This window comes from Aythya ferina (assembly GCF_964211825.1).
Source record: "Aythya ferina genome assembly, chromosome: 9".
In the NCBI taxonomy this organism is placed as follows: domain Eukaryota; kingdom Metazoa; phylum Chordata; class Aves; order Anseriformes; family Anatidae; genus Aythya; species Aythya ferina.
Genome location: NC_140305.1, coordinates 9,825,647 through 9,844,790, shown reverse-complemented (window position 1 = coordinate 9,844,790; position 19,144 = coordinate 9,825,647). Strand labels below are relative to the sequence as shown.

At 36.5% G+C, this 19,144-nt stretch overlaps 1 protein-coding gene across 6 annotated transcripts in view; it reads right to left on the bottom strand.

Moving 5' to 3' along the window:
- The window catches only part of PER2 (period circadian regulator 2), a 47,461-nt gene that overhangs the window by 5,496 nt on the left and 22,821 nt on the right, over positions 1–19,144 (bottom strand). For all 6 annotated transcript variants that reach the window (XM_084529647.1, XM_084529648.1, XM_084529649.1 and 3 more), the window contains 15 exons: positions 17,804–18,005; positions 16,236–16,287; positions 14,820–14,962; positions 14,401–14,479; positions 11,682–11,788; positions 11,058–11,211; positions 10,563–10,671; positions 10,033–10,164; positions 8,590–8,683; positions 7,737–7,893; positions 7,536–7,654; positions 5,790–5,963; positions 5,275–5,535; positions 2,995–3,845; positions 391–577 (listed from right to left, as the gene is read on the bottom strand). In XM_084529647.1, the coding sequence (XP_084385773.1) occupies positions 391–577; positions 2,995–3,845; positions 5,275–5,535; positions 5,790–5,963; positions 7,536–7,654; positions 7,737–7,893; positions 8,590–8,683; positions 10,033–10,164; positions 10,563–10,671; positions 11,058–11,211; positions 11,682–11,788; positions 14,401–14,479; positions 14,820–14,962; positions 16,236–16,287; positions 17,804–18,005 (2,821 nt within the window). The remainder of the gene's footprint in view (positions 1–390; positions 578–2,994; positions 3,846–5,274; positions 5,536–5,789; positions 5,964–7,535; positions 7,655–7,736; positions 7,894–8,589; positions 8,684–10,032; positions 10,165–10,562; positions 10,672–11,057; positions 11,212–11,681; positions 11,789–14,400; positions 14,480–14,819; positions 14,963–16,235; positions 16,288–17,803; positions 18,006–19,144) is intronic.

Genomic DNA, 19,144 nt, shown 5'->3' with positions numbered 1-19,144 from the left:
GACAAAACTCCCCTTCTCCCTTAGGTAACTGCTTTGTTTTTAAAACATGAATTTTCAAGCTAAATCTCTATTAAATCACAATAGAAAACTAAAGAAGTCCGAAGTGAAACACCAAGGAATACATTTTCCCTTTGTTATTCCATCATACCTATGCAGAATTTTACTCGCTATTTTACATACACAAAAAGTTCAGAAGTTTTACACAGTAAACCAAGCATAGTAGAAAAACTATCATGTGATGTGATAAAAGAAATCTAGACTAAATCGTGCCATGAGGATTAAACACAAGAAAGATTTTTTCCCATAAAGCACTCAACGTTCACATTATGCTTGTAGTGCATCATGCCCCAACTCTTCTAAAATGCCAGGAGTATTCGCTGCCAGGGTTACCTGTTCTGCTCCCTGACAAGTCACAGCCATTAGAACCAGACCCTAGAGATTCAGCAGCTGCAGATACACCACTCCCTGACGAAGCTGAGCCAGTGCCTGAACACGCATCTTCTTGAAGTAAAATGTCAAGCAGGACACTGGACATGGAGAGTGCATCACTATTTTGAGCATCCATTGGAGACTCAGCCTGGTGATAGGAAAGCAAGAGAAACAAACACAGAAAACAAAGAAAATGAAGGCTATTTCATTGCTAATTGCTTACGTTTATACATTTATACTTCACATTATAATCTCATATGTTTAATTATTCAAAGACAGACAATCAGTAACATATGCCAAGATCAACTGAGGAATAATGAAGGGGACTGTTTGGCTGACATATGGTCCCTTCCAGAAGATAGATATTGAAATACAATTTCTCTTTAAAAAAGGAAAACTCACTGTTTAATAAGGAAGGTATCTGCTACTCAGTTTTGACAGCCCCTACTGTCCTGGACTACTCAAAATTTAGCCAAATTCACTAAGACGTACTAACAGTTGGTTACTACACTACTATAGTCTACCTCATATTTGCATGAACAGTCCCTCACTTGTTACTCTCAACACGTGATGAAAAGGTAGTTGTTCCCAGATGCAAGCTTACTAAGACAATTTGTATGTTTAAGAGAAAGAGCATCAACTATACTGATGTTGGTTATTTTGTTTTTTAAGCAAGCAGTTACAGCACTGCCCCACTTACCCCACTTATATGGAATATTCAAAGTTAACGTTGACAAAGAATTCAGCAAAAATACATACCAGCAGTGAGAACTAGCTTCAGCTATATCCTTAATGCTTTCCTGAACAAATGTCTGTCTCGCCCTCATGTTCAAGTGATAAGGAGATTAAGAAAGTAACACCTTCCAGGTTTCTAAAGAATAGGAACTAGCCTTTTGAGTAGTCAAAAGAACATGCCACCAGAATTAATATTATTTTGTTATCAAGCTTCTTTTAATCTAGTAGTGGCATCTGAGAGCATGCTGTAAGTTACAGACTATCACAGATGCACTTCTTTACCAAAGCGCAAGTCAGAAGGTGCTTATCTCTAAGCTTTCAGAGATGTCACGTAGCACACAGAATACTTTAGTCCACAAAAAGGCACTGGATGCATATATCACTGAGAAATTTCTCAGAAAACGGCGTTTGCATGACCAGTGTGATACAAAACATTGTTTTCATTTAAAAAAAATATTTGTTCTCAAGATCATGATCTAGTTTTTATGCTCTGTCAATCAAGTTTGGAAGTTCTGCTACAAAAACATATAGACTCCATCTCTCTCTGTTCTCCCTCCATTCATCCCCATTAAGAGTCAGTATCAAGAATATCAGGTAAAATAAATCATCTAGAAACCAAGCACAGAAGTTAAACACAAACATCTAAATAGAAGACCTGAATGTTCTTCAGAGGGGGGAAGAAGCACATGAGTTTTTCCTTCCTCCTCCTTTACAACTTCTAGTGTAGGTATGTGCTTATGACTTTGCTGTGTAGTCTAAGTCATCTAATCAGCTGTTAGCATCAACACCAATTATACTTTTGACTGACTACTTGCTGTAGTTGAGATCTCAGGCATGCCTATAAATAAAACCATCCAATGCCTCCTTTCTTTTATCAGCAGCGAACCAAATTCTACTCTGTAACTACATTATCACATGCAGTGAACAGCTGTAAGCCACAAGCAGAAAAGCATAAGGGAAGAAACAGTCACTCTAAAAGGTTGTGGTTGCATCCCAGTGACTTCATTAAAAAGATACCCTATGGAATCTTTAGACAACGCTAATTAATTAGTCCACATCATCACCATTGTGGAAACCTTTACAGACAGTCATATGGAAACCTCAGATGGAGTACTATGGTAAACTGATCCATCAAATTTAAACGAGACAGGAAAAAAGGTGAAGTTACCATATGGCTTAGTACAGCTTTAGAACCTTAGGTAAAACAAAGGAATTGCTAATATCTGCAAACAATCCATTCATTCATTACTTTGGCTAGTTTGTAAACAAAGAGGTGATTTTATTTACATTAGCTTCTTTTAAAACCACAGTTACAGATTATTTCCCCACTTCACATAAATTCACTAGCCCACAACTTTGTTAAACACTACAAAAATAAAGTGCACAAATGATTTGAAATATATTTCAAATAATATTTCAAATTACTTCCAAGAGGCATATTTGAATTCAGATTAAGAAAGTAACACAACTACTTTAGAATTCATTTCCAAGTTTCTTGTGTAACTTTAGGAGAACAACATTGTTTTAATTTTTAAAGGTTAACATTATTCTAATGATTAGATCTAACTTTTAATTCAATCTGCTGAAATTCAAGCTTGCTAACTACAATTGTGAGTCCATCTCTGGGGATTACAGAGTGATTACTATCATTAAAAAATAAGGACCACAAAGTGACAGTTTTGAAAACAATGTACCAGAGACAAGGAAATAGAGGGGGGAAAAGAATCATTTTCAGGCATCTGTATATATTAACAACCTCAGATATGTTCAGAGTACAAAGACTTGGAAAGAAAAAAACAAAACCCACCACAAGCCCATCAGCATACTTACTGGTAGGGATCCCTTTCCACTGCAGTTATCAGTTGTCACGATTTTGCTGCCTATGGCTCCTTCCTCATTTAAAGCTCCATGAAAACCCGCAGGAGCTCCACTTTCCACAGTTTTTGTGGTTTCCTCTAATTGCAGAAGATTCAGAGGAGAACTACACCTTGACTGGAATAAAGGTGGAGAAGCCTGGTCTTGAGCACCCACTGACTGTGGAGTGCAGGAACGGGATGGCTCATTTCGTGTCTCTGTGGCAGGCACCTTTTCACTTTCTGCTGGTGCATTGTAATGGAATGGTTGTGTTGGAAAAAACGCCTGCTGCGGGAAAGGACTGGGAGTACTGAATGGTGTCTGTGCTGGAAATACTGTCTGTGAGGAGAAAGGAGATGGGGTAGGAAAGTTGGCTTGGCTGTGGTAAAGCGTTTGAGGTAAGCTACTGTTCATCTCTGGGTAGACGTAGTTGGGGAGCACAAGAGCTACAACGGGTGTCATGAGGGGGGCAGAGAACTGGGATGGTTGCATAGGGCAAGTATTTCCAGAGTCTGGCAACTGATTAAAACCAGAGAGTGAAGTCTCAGGAGCTGGTGGCACAGTCCCTGTTGCTGGAAAAACGGGAAGGGGATATGCAGGCATAACGGTGGGAAAAGACATCGCTGAATAGCTTGCTTGTGAAGTGTCTGATGGTGACCAAGCAGTAGTATTTAAGCCTTGAAGAGGAAACCGATGGGGAAATTTAGTTCCAGAAGTTGTACTGTCTGAAGATTCCTGTGGTTTAATGCGTTTTGACTTCCTGTTTTTTCCGCTTTTCTTCCAAGGCTGATCCATTCCAGAAGTGCCATTTCTTTGTCCACGGCCACCTGAAGGAAAAAAGCCTGCATCAGGACGGGTCCCTCTGGAAATTTTAAAGATTCTCTGTGGTTTGGCATCCCAAGAAGTTGCTCAAAATTGTTGTTCTTTGTAGTTCTGGACTTAGTTTACCCAAATGGAAGGATCTGGGAACAGATCAGGCTCACTCTTTTGCCTCTAGCACATGAGCTGAGCACACTGGGCAAGGTAAATCATGCTGACACACCATGGGGGAAATACAAAAAAAAAAAAAAAAAAAGAAAAAGAATAGCAGTGCATCAGTTGAGGCTCAAATGTGTCACCCAATCAGTACAAAGGAGCCACTCCGATCACTTCAGCAATTACAATGAAACCAGTAGAAGAGAACTGAAAGCACTTCTAGATAGTTAAGGTCACGCAGGTCTGTAACTAAGAACATGAAAAAGCAGCACAGAAGAGAAAGTACACATAGATAATAATTTTATAAGGGGAAAGAACATGCTACCTTTACAAACCTTAGGAAGAAAAGCATGGAACCAACCTTATTTTAGAAGTCTGCACCAATCAACTCTTCCCTAGGTGAAGGCTGTCAGTTCTCTCATTACAGAGATGAGGAAATCCATAAAATATCTTCTATATCTAAATATTTAAATATCTAAAAGCTGCACAAGCTTTAAGTTTGTCTAAAGCTTACTTAGACCGTCTGAAAGTTTAGCAAGAATAAAGAACACTAGACTAAGTTTTTCCAGAGAAGGCTTCCTATGTCAAAGACTTGCATAACTATTTATATCAAAACAAAGATAAGAATCACAGGGGAGAAAAAAAACAAACACAAAAACAAACAGATGCTCAGCAGTATCTAACTTTAGTTCCAGGTCAGGACTGAAATGGAAACAAAGTCAGGTCAATACCAAGCTCTTCTAAAAATGCCATCCTGAGTCCCTAGCCCTAACAAAACCAGTCTCACTATTACAGCTAGTCTGTTCCATTTTCATCTGCCACTGGTCACATTATTAACTTAATAGCAACCAAGCAATTACTATTTCACCAATGACATGGTATTGCAACAGGAGAAACTGGATGTAAACCAAAGAGGCTGAAAAAAAACAAAAGACAGAAAGGTAGAAGGAAAAGAGCAGCAAGAGAATAGAGAATGCAAACACAAACACAGGAAGGAAAACATTTTAAAGTGTGTCTTTCTTGTCCCTTGAAAGTAAACACATAACAGTAATAATACAATGAATAGATAACTAAAACATTAGTTACTGAAGCATAAGTTAAGAGCAGAATATAGCTTTTAATATAATCTGTCACCAGAATTTCTCTATGGACTTAAACACAGTACGGAACTGTTGCTGTTCCCTGTGGTTCCACAACAGAGCTAAAAATGCAAGCATCATCTCAACAGGATTCACCGCCTACATAAAGGCTACTTTTTAATCGTGAGAAGTATTGCCATACCACGTTCAGCAGGCCGTCCTTTGGGTTTATCTTGTAAGTAGTAATTGCAGTGGGACTGAAAAATATTAAATCTCTTTACTTCTTTGAATTTATTCAAAAAGCTCTGCTCTTCTTTTTGTGTATGCACTGCAAGGACTTCCTTTGTAAGCCCCAGTTTTTTAAATGACTCCTTTTCCTGATTTACATGCACAGAGCTGGATGGAGGTGCAATAAGTTGGCTATCCAAGAGTTCTGCTCCACTTGGACCATCTTCTATCATTTCTACAGAAACAGAAGGGAGAAAAACAATCATGATAAAGAACAGCTCTGGAAATTCACTTTAAGCTATTATAACCCGTACTAATTTCTCAGTAAGTTTAAGATACAAATTCTGTTCCTATTTATTCAATTTCCTTAAGAACATTTTAGATATAGGAAAATATAAGTCACAAGTAGGTTCTACGTGTTCCAATGTTTGAAGTTGAAACTTACTAGCAATCACCTTTTTGGAGATGACATATTAGCAGAAATCATACCTAATTCAGGTTGTGTTTTCTTGTCTCCAACATGAACAATGGTGCTACTGTAGCTGCACTGACTTGTGAGTGATACAACGCTTTCAGGCTTGCCAGGTAAAGCCAAAGAAGTTAAGTGAGCACCAACTACTGGGGGACTACTTGATTTGCCAGATGCCTTCAACACAGTAGGGCCTATTTAAAAAGAAATATGTATGTTATACATTGCAAATAAGTAATATGTTGCTACAGCTGCAGAACAGCTGAGACTGAACTGTGCTTGCTGAAACACAAAATGAGCATTTTACTTATTTCACAGAATCCAAAAAGAATGTTTTAGAAATAGGATGACTTCTGAGCAACCAAATCCAATCCTCTACTTTCACACAGACAAACCAAATCTTGTCAGTGAAGGACTTCTTGATCTTTCCTGGGCTTTATCCATCTCTGATGGTATGACTTTAGAAGTTTCAAGTCTCCTCCAGCCTAAGAGTCTCCCTCCCAGCTCCCATCTTGTCATATACTAATCTCTCATTACCTGGTAATTAGCTGGCAGATGCTAAGCTTTGCTATGAACATCTGCCTACTTAAGTTTTCTCACCTGAAAACTATAAGCAGTAATCCAGCACACCATACCAATGCCTCTAACCAGCATCAAAACATTCTTTCTTTAGTACAAATACCGAGTGTAACACTGTAAGACCTACAGTTTGCCTTTTTCCTGACTAGAGCATGCTAGTGACTTGGTCATTTGCAATCATCAGCACACCAAGAAGCTAGCAAACCTACATCCTTTCCTACCAGCTAGGACTGCAAAGACTCCAGGTGACAGCAGAAACTGTGTTCTTAACTGCATGATGCGAGTTCCACTACTTCTTCCTCTCTACTTCAAGGTCCTCCAACTCCTAAAGGATATTTCGTTCCTCTGTATGCTGATTATATCTTCCAATTGTATTCTAAAAACTACGTTAGATTTTTTTCTTCAAGCTTATCAAAAGAAAATATTGATAAAATAATTCCCAAGACCAGTTTTTAAAAAACTCTACTAGTCACCCCCTTTAATGAGGCTAAATCAGCAGGTACCTTGTTTACATGTAGCTCTCTACTAATCTCACAACTCTTGTACTAACCAACCAGTTGCCTTTTCCACTTTAGCTCCCCATCCACACATGGACCATATCAAATGTTACAACTAAATCCTAACAACTTACTGTTTTTTTTTTTTTTTTTTTTTTTTCTAGCAGACTTTGTAGGTACCTATCCTCAGTAATCCCCGTTGTTCTTCCATGGCTGGACAATTCCTTTCAAATGAGTTCTTACACCTCACACAGCACTGAGAATAGCATTCTACCCCTTTTATCCCTTTTTAAAAATTCCCACAGAGAAGAAACAGAAGTGAAATATGAACACTTAAAATGGAATTTTTGCTGCAATTAATCAGCAGACAGGGTCTTCAGCTGGTTGTTCCTAGAAGTACTGACTGTGAAATTAAGTTTTCACATGTGGTAATGATTCAAGCCCTAAAACTGCAAATCCTGCTGTGTTCTGTACAGTATAAACAAGCTTACTACATCAACAATCAGACGATTAAGTATTCAATTAAGTATTTTAATTCTAGTGAAAATGTTAATGTTAAAAGTTAGTTTATCAACATGTAATGTTAAGAAAATGGCTGAATCATCCCTAAGCTACACCTGTCATTATTTTGACAAGAAGTAACATCCAACTGGCTGCTAGAAAAAAATTGAAGTTGTAATGTAGAGATACCTCCCAAGGGCTGTATAGCATTAACAGCTGCTTTTTGTTCATGAACACCAGAATTCACACTTGAAGAAGGTTCACATTTTCTTTTTGCTGTACCAGGCACATTACAACTCTCCAAGTATCTAAAATAAAAGGATTTAGCAATATTAGATATGCAAGTCTTAAGTCTACAGATCAATGGTAATTTACACAGTAGTTCCTTACCTGATGACACTGTCCAAACAGCTAATCTGTTGATAAGAATACACAGGTTGTTCTTTCCAAGCCAATTCTTCAGTAGCCACATTTTTAGGAGCAGCTGTGACCGCAGTATCCTTTCCTGTCGCATCTTTCACCTGAGCACCAGGACCACTTTGTTTTTCTGTTAAGAGATTGTTATTATGCAATCACAGCATTAATCTTTGGAGTTTCCCCTAAAATATCAGTCAAACAGTAAGAAATACATCTAAATGAGAACTTTTAGTATGTCAGAAATTAACCACTGTAAAGCAATATGAAGTTTGTGACCTAGTAGATAAATATTGTGTAAATACCCTCCCTGTTCTTACAGATTCTTAGAGGTGTGAAGTTTAGTTCAGCTGATGGATTGAAAGGGAACAGACACAACTGATACAGAAGAATAGAGATCATTATAGATGAAACACTCAGCATGAGGACAATGCTAGTGCAAAAGTTATTGTTCATGTTTAGAAAATTTAAATCTGATCAGAAAGGTTTTCATTTAACAACTTCAAAATTCCTCAGGTTACATGCAAAAAGTAAAGACAACATCCATAACTTTTTCTTCTACCTAACAGAAAAAACATTTGACTAGTAGGACAAGAGAAGCTACAGTTAAAGTACTTCAAAATAACAGCTCTAGTACATGCCTTAAATGTATGTTATGTCACTGTCAATTCAGACAGCTGGGTCGCATGTTTTCCAGAACACAGTGCAGAGACTAAAGACAATACAATACATAAACGCAGCACTTTTATCAGTTAAGTATGATTAGAAAAGCCCCTACATTACATCACATACCATTGCAATAAACTAACACTTAGTTCTAGTGTCTTACCTGCAAGAGGCTCTCTCTTATGCTCCAGTTTTGCTTTATTGTCAGTGAAAATACGTTGTCCTTTATTTTTGACCTTCCTGGCATCTTGACCACTCTGAAAGCAGGTCATTAAAAACAGTTAGTATGAAATTGTTTCATGCATAGCAATTCCTCAGTAAGGCTAAATCTAACCTTAGTTAACTTCTACTTTACAGTTAGTCTGATCATGGGAGAAATCCTGACGTACAGGACTTTATTGTGCAGAAGCAGAATTTTAGGAACTAGAGAGAGCAGAAATGTAAAATAGTTCCTCGTATACAATTACTCCGTATTTTGTTTAATATGGTTGAATGATTTTGATAGGACAATATAAAGAAATGGTACAAGTAAGACTTCAGAAGAAAACAGTATCACTTGGTAAATAAAATATTGATGCAAAGACTGAACTTCTTGCGCTAGAAGTTTCATCAGGCACTGACAGGATGTTACAACATTATACTAATCATAACTATCTGTAGAAATGGTGAAGGAGAGGTAAGTATCTACTCCCCTCAAAATAGGCGGCCTCTTTTTCTACAAAGCTCTGAAATGTAGTAATTCATCTGTGAAACAAGAATTCCAGAAGCTTCACCTACTCAAGATGCTAGTGTTTAAGAACTGAAAGCCAGCAAAAGCGACCACCTTGGAAAGCACAGCAGTCTGCCATGCCTAATCACAGAAACATAAATCAAGTTCAGGAGATTCAGCCTATGAACAATGTAATTAAGTAAAGGAGACAATTAGCTTTCAGAAATCAAACACAGCATTTGGGAAGACTAATAAATGCCAAAAAGACTTTAGAGGATAGTGCAGTTCCTTTGACTGCATCCACATTCAGGGTTTACTTTGCCCATGGAATAGTTCTGATAAATGTAGGCACGAATTTAACTACGCTGTTTTGTTCAGACTAATGAAATTTTTAAAAGTTATATCTCACTGTCAACCGGATGAAACAATGACCCGTAAAGCTAAATGTTAAGCAAAAAATAAATTCTCATTCTATATTATTCAATGTTTTTGCAGCATAAAACCGTTACTATTGCATTTTATCTTCATAGTTTCTCTTGAGAAAACAAGAGGTACAGACTTGCACCTCCCAAAAGAAATTGTTTTCAAATATCCACAGCTGCTTTTCCCAGAAACAAGCATATAACATAAAATAGGTATTAGAATATGTTAACACACCACCCAGGTTTAAATTTTTTATACACACTTACTTTCATACCTACAGGGTACTGAAGTACAGTTGACACTATCTATACCAGAAATGTTTAATATGGAAAAAGCTTTGTCGGAAAAAAACAAATGAAGACTTTCTCCTTATACCTCCCCTCATCTCTAATTTGAGAGAATTATGCTTACACAAGTTAAAAAGCCACTTAGAAGTTTTGTATCTCATACTTGAATAAAAAAGTAAAAACCTACTGTTTTATCCTTTTGAGTGTCTTCATTATTATTTCCTGTGCTGTCACTGGAGGATGCCACACTCATTAAGTGTTCATGTGAGCCATTGCTACCTAGACTTCCATAACCACTGGATCCGCTGTTGTGTACAGGCTGTTAAAAACAACAGTATATGCATATATATATATATATATATATATACACACACACACACATATCTGCACAGCAGCTTTCAACACAAAACTGTTACCAATAATTCCAAGTGAGATGCAAAACAATTTTTTGGGGGTGGGGAGTTTTGTGGGGGTAATTTTGTTTGTTTTCTGTGTGAGTACTCCATACATGTAGCTGCATGAAATCCATAAAACACCAACAGGAGCTTTAACACACTTCAGTTAAGTCATGTCCGGTAATCATGAGTATAAATAATTTCCAGGATTGCAGACAGAAATCCCAGTATAGTAGAAGATAGCTATACAAAATTCACATGAGGGTAAATGCCCTTTCTTCAGTGGGAAATTAAAAGCGTGTCATTAAAGCAGATGCTGTACCTGCAATAGCAGCCGATATATTTGCTCTGTGATTTCCTGAACACTAGGGTGAAGGATTCTGTCCTCTGTATAGTTGGGTGCAGCAAAGACATCTTCATTTAAGGGACCCCTGCATAAACCAAACATTGGCCAGTCAATTACAAACTCAAGTACTTTTCAGTTTCAGAGCACATCTTTAATTTACCATCCCTATGTAAGGATCACTTACCACCACTATTTAAGTATCTCTATATATTATATCTATGATGTTTCAATCTCACAAGACATATCTTCACTCACTCTCCTTAAGCAACTCTTGACAGTACTGACAAAGTTTGAAGCATGTCAAATTTCCTTCACTTAAAGGAGTTACTATATCACCAAACCCAAATGTAAGGAGGGAATAATTTGTATTATTCCTGCCCACTCACCCTGTTAGTCCCTTATATCTTTTTAGGAATCACCATATGATTCCAATGAAAAAGAAAATTTAAAAATAACTGTTTATTGACTTACGTCCTAACTTTGTGTCTTCCAATAATAAACGAAACTTTTCGACTCCAAGGATTGATGAAACTGGACCAGCTAGTGTCCATGGTTATATAATCTCCATTTCTAGTGCAAAACCTGATTGGTGAATAGTCAAAAGGCTGTCCTCCGTACTGAAGAACTGTAATGAATGATTTAAAAAGTCAGTTTAATATTTACACTGTTCTACTTAACGATTCAGAGTTGTCACAATGATTGAAGAGACAGCTGTACATTTCCATACATTAACAAATTAACTTGCCCTGAATGTCTTTCTTCTCTTTGACTAATTACAAGAGAAGACAGACTACAATTTAAAATGACAAATTCTATCATTGCATTCGCAGCACAATTTTCTTTATGTATAAAATAATCATGTATGGTCAATTTGTTTACAGCAGACATGCTTCACCTCATTTTTACCAAACATGAAATTGAATGATTTCTCACTTTCATCAATTTACATTAAGAATCAAGTTGTAGAGTAAAGGAATATTAATTACTTGCAGAAATTTTTTTCACCTCCTACTTGCTGAGGTCTCTGTAGCTGTTACTATTTACTTTCAGGAATAAAAAGAAAGGTATTTTTGCCACAGTAAAGAGACCACATACTTTTCTTGTGAATTGCTAGCATTAAGGGCCTGTCATTTGGGTGAAGATGCACCAAGACTGGTGTTCCTATTAAGTCCTGAGGTAGGTATCCCAACAGAGGTACCGCTCTGGGGAAAGAAAAACAAAGAATATTTTTTTAATTAAATCAAGCAGAATAAAAGTATACTTCAAATGGAAACACTTAAAACAAATGTAAGTTTTACTTGCTTTTTCCTAGAAAAAGAGTGAACAATTTTAAATTTAAATCTGGGGTGCCATACCAGTACCAGCTTAATAGCAGTAACTCTCTTTGAGCAAGGCATTGATTTTTGTTTTGGTGTTTTGTAGTGTTACTGACCAAAGTGTTTAGAAATCTGCTACAGCAGTTCTCCTGTATTTTCTTATGCTGCCCAGGCTCTACAGAATGAGTACTTACCCTGAATTTAAAAAAAGTATTAATAAAGTTTAATCTTAAACTCTCACGAAACCAAATAGCCCTGATCTATGGGCTGCAAGCCAATGCTAAGGTTCACACAGGATTTCTGTAGCTGAACTAGCAACCAGTAGCTGACTAGGGATCAAGAAAACTTTCTCACAGGCAGGTTAAGAGTTTAACTCAAAGGAGCTGCAAAGAAGCAAGCTTATTAATTAGAATAAAAAATTAAAAGTAATATTCCTGAATTCCCACACAGTAACATCTTCTAATGACATGAGGAACTAGATTATGTGATGAAATCACCTTAAGTGATCATTTAAAGCGTTAAGGAAAAAGAATGGAAGTTCACAAATGTCATTTTGTACCTTATCCTGAAAGCTAACCTCCAAAAATATGCTTTGGTAAATATAAATTACATCAAGTAACGTTTAAGAAGCTGCCACACACCAAGTCACTTTGTGAACTCAAAGTGATGTATACCCTTCCCCTGCCCCAGTTGCTGATGAAGGCCTAGGGAGAAGTACGATGCTCAGCTATCTGAATGCTTTTAATGAGGAACTTAACCCTAGCGCACAACAGACACAAAACTGTGTTGTATTGGAACTCACAAACATCAAACATTATGGAACAAATGCCTTCGACACTGCACTTTCAAGCCCACTGAAATTAGATCAGTTCCACAGAAGAGATGACATACCCTTCTGGTAAAGAGGCTGAGATATTCAGAGAAAAACAAGGAGAGCAACTTATGCCTTGTTAGTTAACTAATTGCTTCAGTAGTAAGACTTAAAAGCTTGTTAATGATTTAAAGCAACAACTTCAAAAAACTGGAACTGGCATGACAACTCATACTAAATAATACCATTCTGACAATTAAAAACACTGCCAAGGTCAAAGCAGCAAAAAAAAGTTATATGGCTAAAGGAGTTGAAAATACCTATCAACTCAGAATTACTTCAGTTAGAAAGAACTTCCTCAAATAAAGTTGTAAAAAGAAGTACATGTGTTTTTGTTGTTGTTCTTTCTTCTTTGCTCTGTTCCTATTCTTTGCTACCTGTTTTATGAAAACCTGTGCTGGAACAGAGCACTTACTCTCTTAGGGTATCCAATTTTAAACTTATTTATTGCCTTAGTTATAAAGGAAGAAGCAAATTCAGTAACTTCAATGCAAAGGAGCTACATGTTTTTAGACCAACATAAAAGGTCAGTAGAAGAGTCAAGGATCTAGATTGTAAGACCTATAATTAGAGATTGAGCTGGGCTTGCTTGTCAGATGAAGAGGAAGCTAAAGAATGATCCAGTAGCTTCTAGGAATGATGGATTTATCTCAGATAGTATTATTGTAGCCAACTTAATTTTCACTAAGGATAAAAAAATCCCACACATCATGTAACATAAACCATCACGAGTAAAATCTGACATAAAACAAGGAAAAGAAAAAAAGCAGGAAAAGGAAGCCTTTGTTTTCAGCTCAGTAACAAGCTAATTCTCCTGTGTCCTTCAAAGTATTATGATATTTCGAAGGACAACCCTGTCCTTAAGAGCTTTATGATAATAACTCCTATTCAGCCTATGTCCCCAACTCTTCTTGAAGGAGTATCTTCTGTTCTTTTCATAGAGCTCAAATTTCCATCACCTAAACATCCTCTGACAGGTCATAGGCAAAAGCAGTCCTAAAGACTCAGGGAAAGCCTGGTTTGCACCTTCGTTCCTGAACCTCTTTGTATGCCTCAACATCACAGGCATCTTATTTGTCTCTGCTCTGAAACATTGGTAGTTTCATATGCACCAACTCTAACCAGCTTCCATGACTGTCAATGCAACATGAAACCTTCAGCCAGCAGAATCTGAACAATTTCATCTCTGAACACAGAATGTCTTTTTACATGATCTAATGTTATATTTAAAAGACACTTCTCTAATTGTACCTCTGCCAACAGAAAGTAACAGCAGAATATTGTTTGCTAATAATTCGATCAGACTTTAAAAAAAAAAAGTCTCAGATGGGTCATGCTTGCTGGCACAGGAGTAGTCCTGGCAGTGGGTTTCACTGACTGAATTTATGTCCAGATTTGCCCCAGATGGACATAAAATAAAAAGAACAACTTGTTAGCAGGCAGATAGTTTTACACTTCAAGTGTGAAAATGCATTACAGTGCGGTCTTAATGAAAAGACCCTTCCTGAGTTAAACAACTTATTGATAGTTACACAAAATTCTAACCTAGTCAGTAAACCCTAGAAATACCTGAAAAGTTACTGGACAGGTTGCGTAAACATGTGAAAAACAGTATTTAGTAATTTACCTCTCATCTACATCCTGGAACAAACAGGTTGGTGTGTGTGTAGTTGTAAAAATTCTTTTGTCAGGAGGAATTCTGGGTGCTGAAAGAAAAAAAAGCAGATTAAAAAGTATTTTTGGCATACATATAGTAGTGTAAGCTGCAAGTTTCTATTAAATACTGAGTGAAGTCTAAATGTTTGCATAAGAGCACATAGGAAAGCAGCTTGCTAGCTGACAGACTACCAGCAAGGGCAGAGAACCAATCCAGCTACCTTCCACTTCAATAAAACTTGAGGTCACCGACAGTACTCATGCAAGTTAGCTTTCTTAAACTGAAATTCAGTTGTATTAAACTGCTGAACTGCACAGAAATTCCTGTAGTAAAACAGAACAGTTCTTAATTTCATGAAACCAAATTACTCTGTCTGCTGAAAGGATTACCTTCATAACCAGAATGCACTTTTTCTGCAAGCAACACACAGCAAAGCTGGTCTTCTGCTACTTCCGGATCTTGTACTTTGATAAGGTAAGGAGTCATCCGAAACGGGTGATAGCAAATCTCATTTTCACGCTCCTTCCCTGCACTAATAATTAAACAGAGTTGATTATTTCAACAGATTCATCTCACGCTAAACAATTTCTATTTACTGTAATTTTCTTAATGACAAAAAGACTGCATGATAGCTCCTAAAACAGCACCCAAAAATTTAGCTTCCTTAGTTTTCAGTAGAACAGAACCTAATTCTGATGGCATCCTTTGCATACCAACTACAATAAGGAATAGTCCTCTTTAGTCCTGAATAGTCCTGATGGAAGTAAGGCCTACACATGGAACTTTGATGAAGAGAAAAACCCATTTCTTAATGATAAAGTTGTTTTATTGATCCACTAATCCTAATCTAATATTAATCCCCATTTTACCCTCCAAAGGAATGGCTCTATAGTTTTATTTTATGAAGACTGCTGTATTATCTCAGTTAAGATAGACCTTCTTTTACTCAATACGTATTTTGATTTTAAATAAGTCTCAGAAACTCTTACCTAGAACAACAGTTGCTAACTTAACAAGAATACAAAACGTAACAGCAAGAACAACCATTTACACAGTGACATATATATACACACACACACGTGAAGTAATAAGGTTATAACAGCACAGCTTTACAAAGCTAAAGCTTCTGGAATCAATGTGAATTAGAAGAAAAGAAGTCTATAATCACACCAGCAGTACCTTTACAATACATCCAATCCAACTCTCTGCAGTAGAGCATTCTAATTTGTTTAAAACTATGCTCATATCTTAATTATAAGCATTTATTTACTCCAGAAGTAACTTATAGGACCCACAATTTCTCTTTCCAGAAACGCTACCAGAGAAGCAACAGGCAGCACGAAGGAAAACAAGAAGAACTATACAGCATCTAGTGACAGCAAAAAAGAGAAACCAAGTTACTCTCATACATCTACCTATACTGGACATATGGTATGAATTCATGATCTGCCATTAGTCATCTAGAATGAATGAGGATCTGTGGCACATGCTAAGCAGAATAGTTTAATTAACTTGAAGTAAAGACTTTCTGCAGCTGTGAGAGATATCGTATCGGTTTCATTCACAGTGCAAAGGTCAATATTCAGACTGATTAACTTCTAAGATGCAACTTCCTACAACCACTTTGCAGTTTCCTGAGTAGCTTCTGGAAGTTAAATGACTAGAGGACAAGCGTGTGTTTTACCTTATGTTCACACTATGGAAAAAGACAAAACTTGCATAACATATGATTCTTATAAAAGTCAAATACTTCTGTAGTGCAGTTTCATAGCATAACACTAAGTCTCATTATAGTACTGTTTTACCTGATGCGACAGAAAAAAGATTTCTCTTCCATGCAATCCTGGGTGGAAGACTCTAGAAACATTAAATATTTATAATAAATTACTAAGAAGTTATGGCATTTAAAGCAATAATTCTTCCCAAACAGCATTAAAAGTAATATAGTTTGAATCCATCAAAAATTTTAAGTTCCCCAAAGCCTTTTTTTTTTTTTTTTTTAATTTATTTACTTTATGCTTTTCTTAGGCTGGTGTGTGAATCACAGCTGCTTGCTTCTTAAGTCTTCTGCCAAAAACATATCTAAACAGCTCTCCAGTTTGAACTGTTTGTCAGCTTTTTCACTAACTTACACCATGGATCAAAGAAGTTTAATTCTCCAGGACCTCCCAAAACCAGACCTCTTTCCTAGAAAGGACAGCTAAAGGATCAAATACTTTTGCCAACCTCCTCTGCCTAGCCCACACTCCCCAGCAAAACCCAAACTTTATTTTATTTATTTTAAGCAAAACCTTCCTCCCCTCCCCTATGAAGCTTATTTCCCTCCTTTTCAACAGTAGCCAAGCTCTGATCTTTCAAAGGCCTCAATATGCAACACTTCTAAACACTAGCTAAGGCTGCCAAAACATGGAATGAAGTATGTAGTTCTACCTACTGCATTTTTGAAATATGAATCTCTTACAAACATAATAAAACTAGAGAAAAATGTTTCAGGAAAAATAGACTGCATAACTGAGTAACATGCACAAGGAGGATCACATGGTCAAAGTTCACAATTGAACCTTTTTTGACAGATGTTGGACTAGCAGCTTCACAATTACTGTTAATTGTTTTTCATGTTGACTATGGTTCACTCTGTCTTAACTTCATATACTTATTATACAGGGATTGGAATTTCAAATATTCAGAGCAGACTTTGAATTTCAAGTGTTTGCTTAAAAATATTTGGCAGCTATTTCTCAATTTCCAACAGCTGTCACTGCACAAGTAAAACAACCCTCACACAAACAAATATCAAGTGCCCTAAGAGGTCTAATCCTTCACCATCAGCATGCCTGACATCCTTTTTCCTAAGGATGAAAGAACAGATACACAACTACACTTGGTTACTGCAATGACATTAGCTGAAGTACATCTTCCTACACAGTAACCAAGGTGTATAGTACTCAAATCATACATATTTTAAAAGTAAGAAGACAAAAATATTGTGCTCCTTATATCTAAAGAGAATGTTTTTTGTTTTTTGTTTTTTGTTTTTTTTTAAAGAAAAATTGTGGTCACTGGATTGCAAGAAAATCTTGAAAACAAATCCACTTTCAGCATGCATACCTTCTTTGCTTTCAATCATCAGTTGGATAAAAGTGGCCTGTGAACCAATGAACAGTGGCAATCAAAAAGCTTTTAGCCAACAGACAAGCTTTGGCAATTCATAAAAGCATGTTAAACACCTCATACTGTTCAGAGATGTTCTAGTAATGTGTGTTGTACTCTGATGAAGTGATGGAGAAGGATGAAAGGATATTGCAAAAATTGATATTTGCATCTGCATAACTGAAGGAAGGTCAAAGAAATATCTGCTGTGGAGACCACTCACCAGCTCTATTGCAAATATTCCAAGATGGCAATCTGTATGGGGTAGTAGAAGTATAGAAAACACTGACATCCTGAGGTGCCAGGAATTCCACAAATTTGGCATTTTTGAAATAACCTCTCTTACAGCGAAGAATAGAAGCAGCTTGATCAGAGATGTAGACAATTTTCCCAGTAATCAGAGAAACAGCTACAGCAAACATATCCTAAAAAGAAGTCTCAAATTTAGACAGTTGAAAAAACAACACATTCTTCAATCCATAACATTGTTTAGACAGTAAGATAAAACAGGACACCAAGATAAAAGCATTAATAAGTTAAAAGTAAAAACTAAGGAAACAGAATAAAGAGAGTTAAATCACATCTGTTTAGGGGGCAGTAAAATAATTTTGATGCCCTTGTGAAGCAGATGTATACAGCCCACTTTTTGAACTATGCAGTAAGATTAATACACTAGGAACTTATCAGTTTACATGCCTTAAACCAGTATTAGACAACAATAGCATATTTTACAATGCAGAATTTACAAAGTAAGAAATGAGGAGCTTTCAACTTTAAAATTACACATTTTGGTTTCAAGAAAGCGTCAGACATATTTTACACCCATGAGATTGAGCTGTTTTGAGAAGAGTTGTTTGCCTTATTTATTCACCGCATAATGAAAATAAGTGCTCTATGCCACTTGATAAAGTAATGGACAGGTGAAAAAAGAGCCCCAGACAACCATACACAAATTCCACTTGCATCATTTCATGTATTTTTTTCCATGTATTTTTTCCTCAACACAGAAGAGTTTCCTGCGTCACAACCTTTATTGCTTAATCCGGTATTACTATATACAAACTTAAGAACTATCGTCAGAACACTGGTTTTTACAAACTCATGTTTTAGATCAATTGAGCAACGTTTATGATATTTGGAGTCCTCAGTTATACTCTAGATTGCCTATTATTTATTTATTTATTTTTTACCTTACAGGCAATTCATAGGTACAACAAAAAATACCTACATGAAGCTAGGGAACATCCCCTATCTGTCCATTACTTTATTAATTTCAGAACTACATATGTTCAGACAGAGGATTCAGAAAAAAAAAAAAACAAGGAAGACAGGCTAATAAACTTAGATGTAATTATTGTTTAAGACTCCATAATAAACACAGAACACTGAGAATAGGGAAAATAAAATAATCATTCTGTGACTGTAATTATCATTACTGCTAAAAACTACATTGATCATCATAGTTGTTCTCATCTAAAAGAGAAGACAGTATCACTAGATCATAGAATAAGCCTGTAACAGTTGCAAAGACCAAATACCACAGAAGAGAACACAGCAACACACA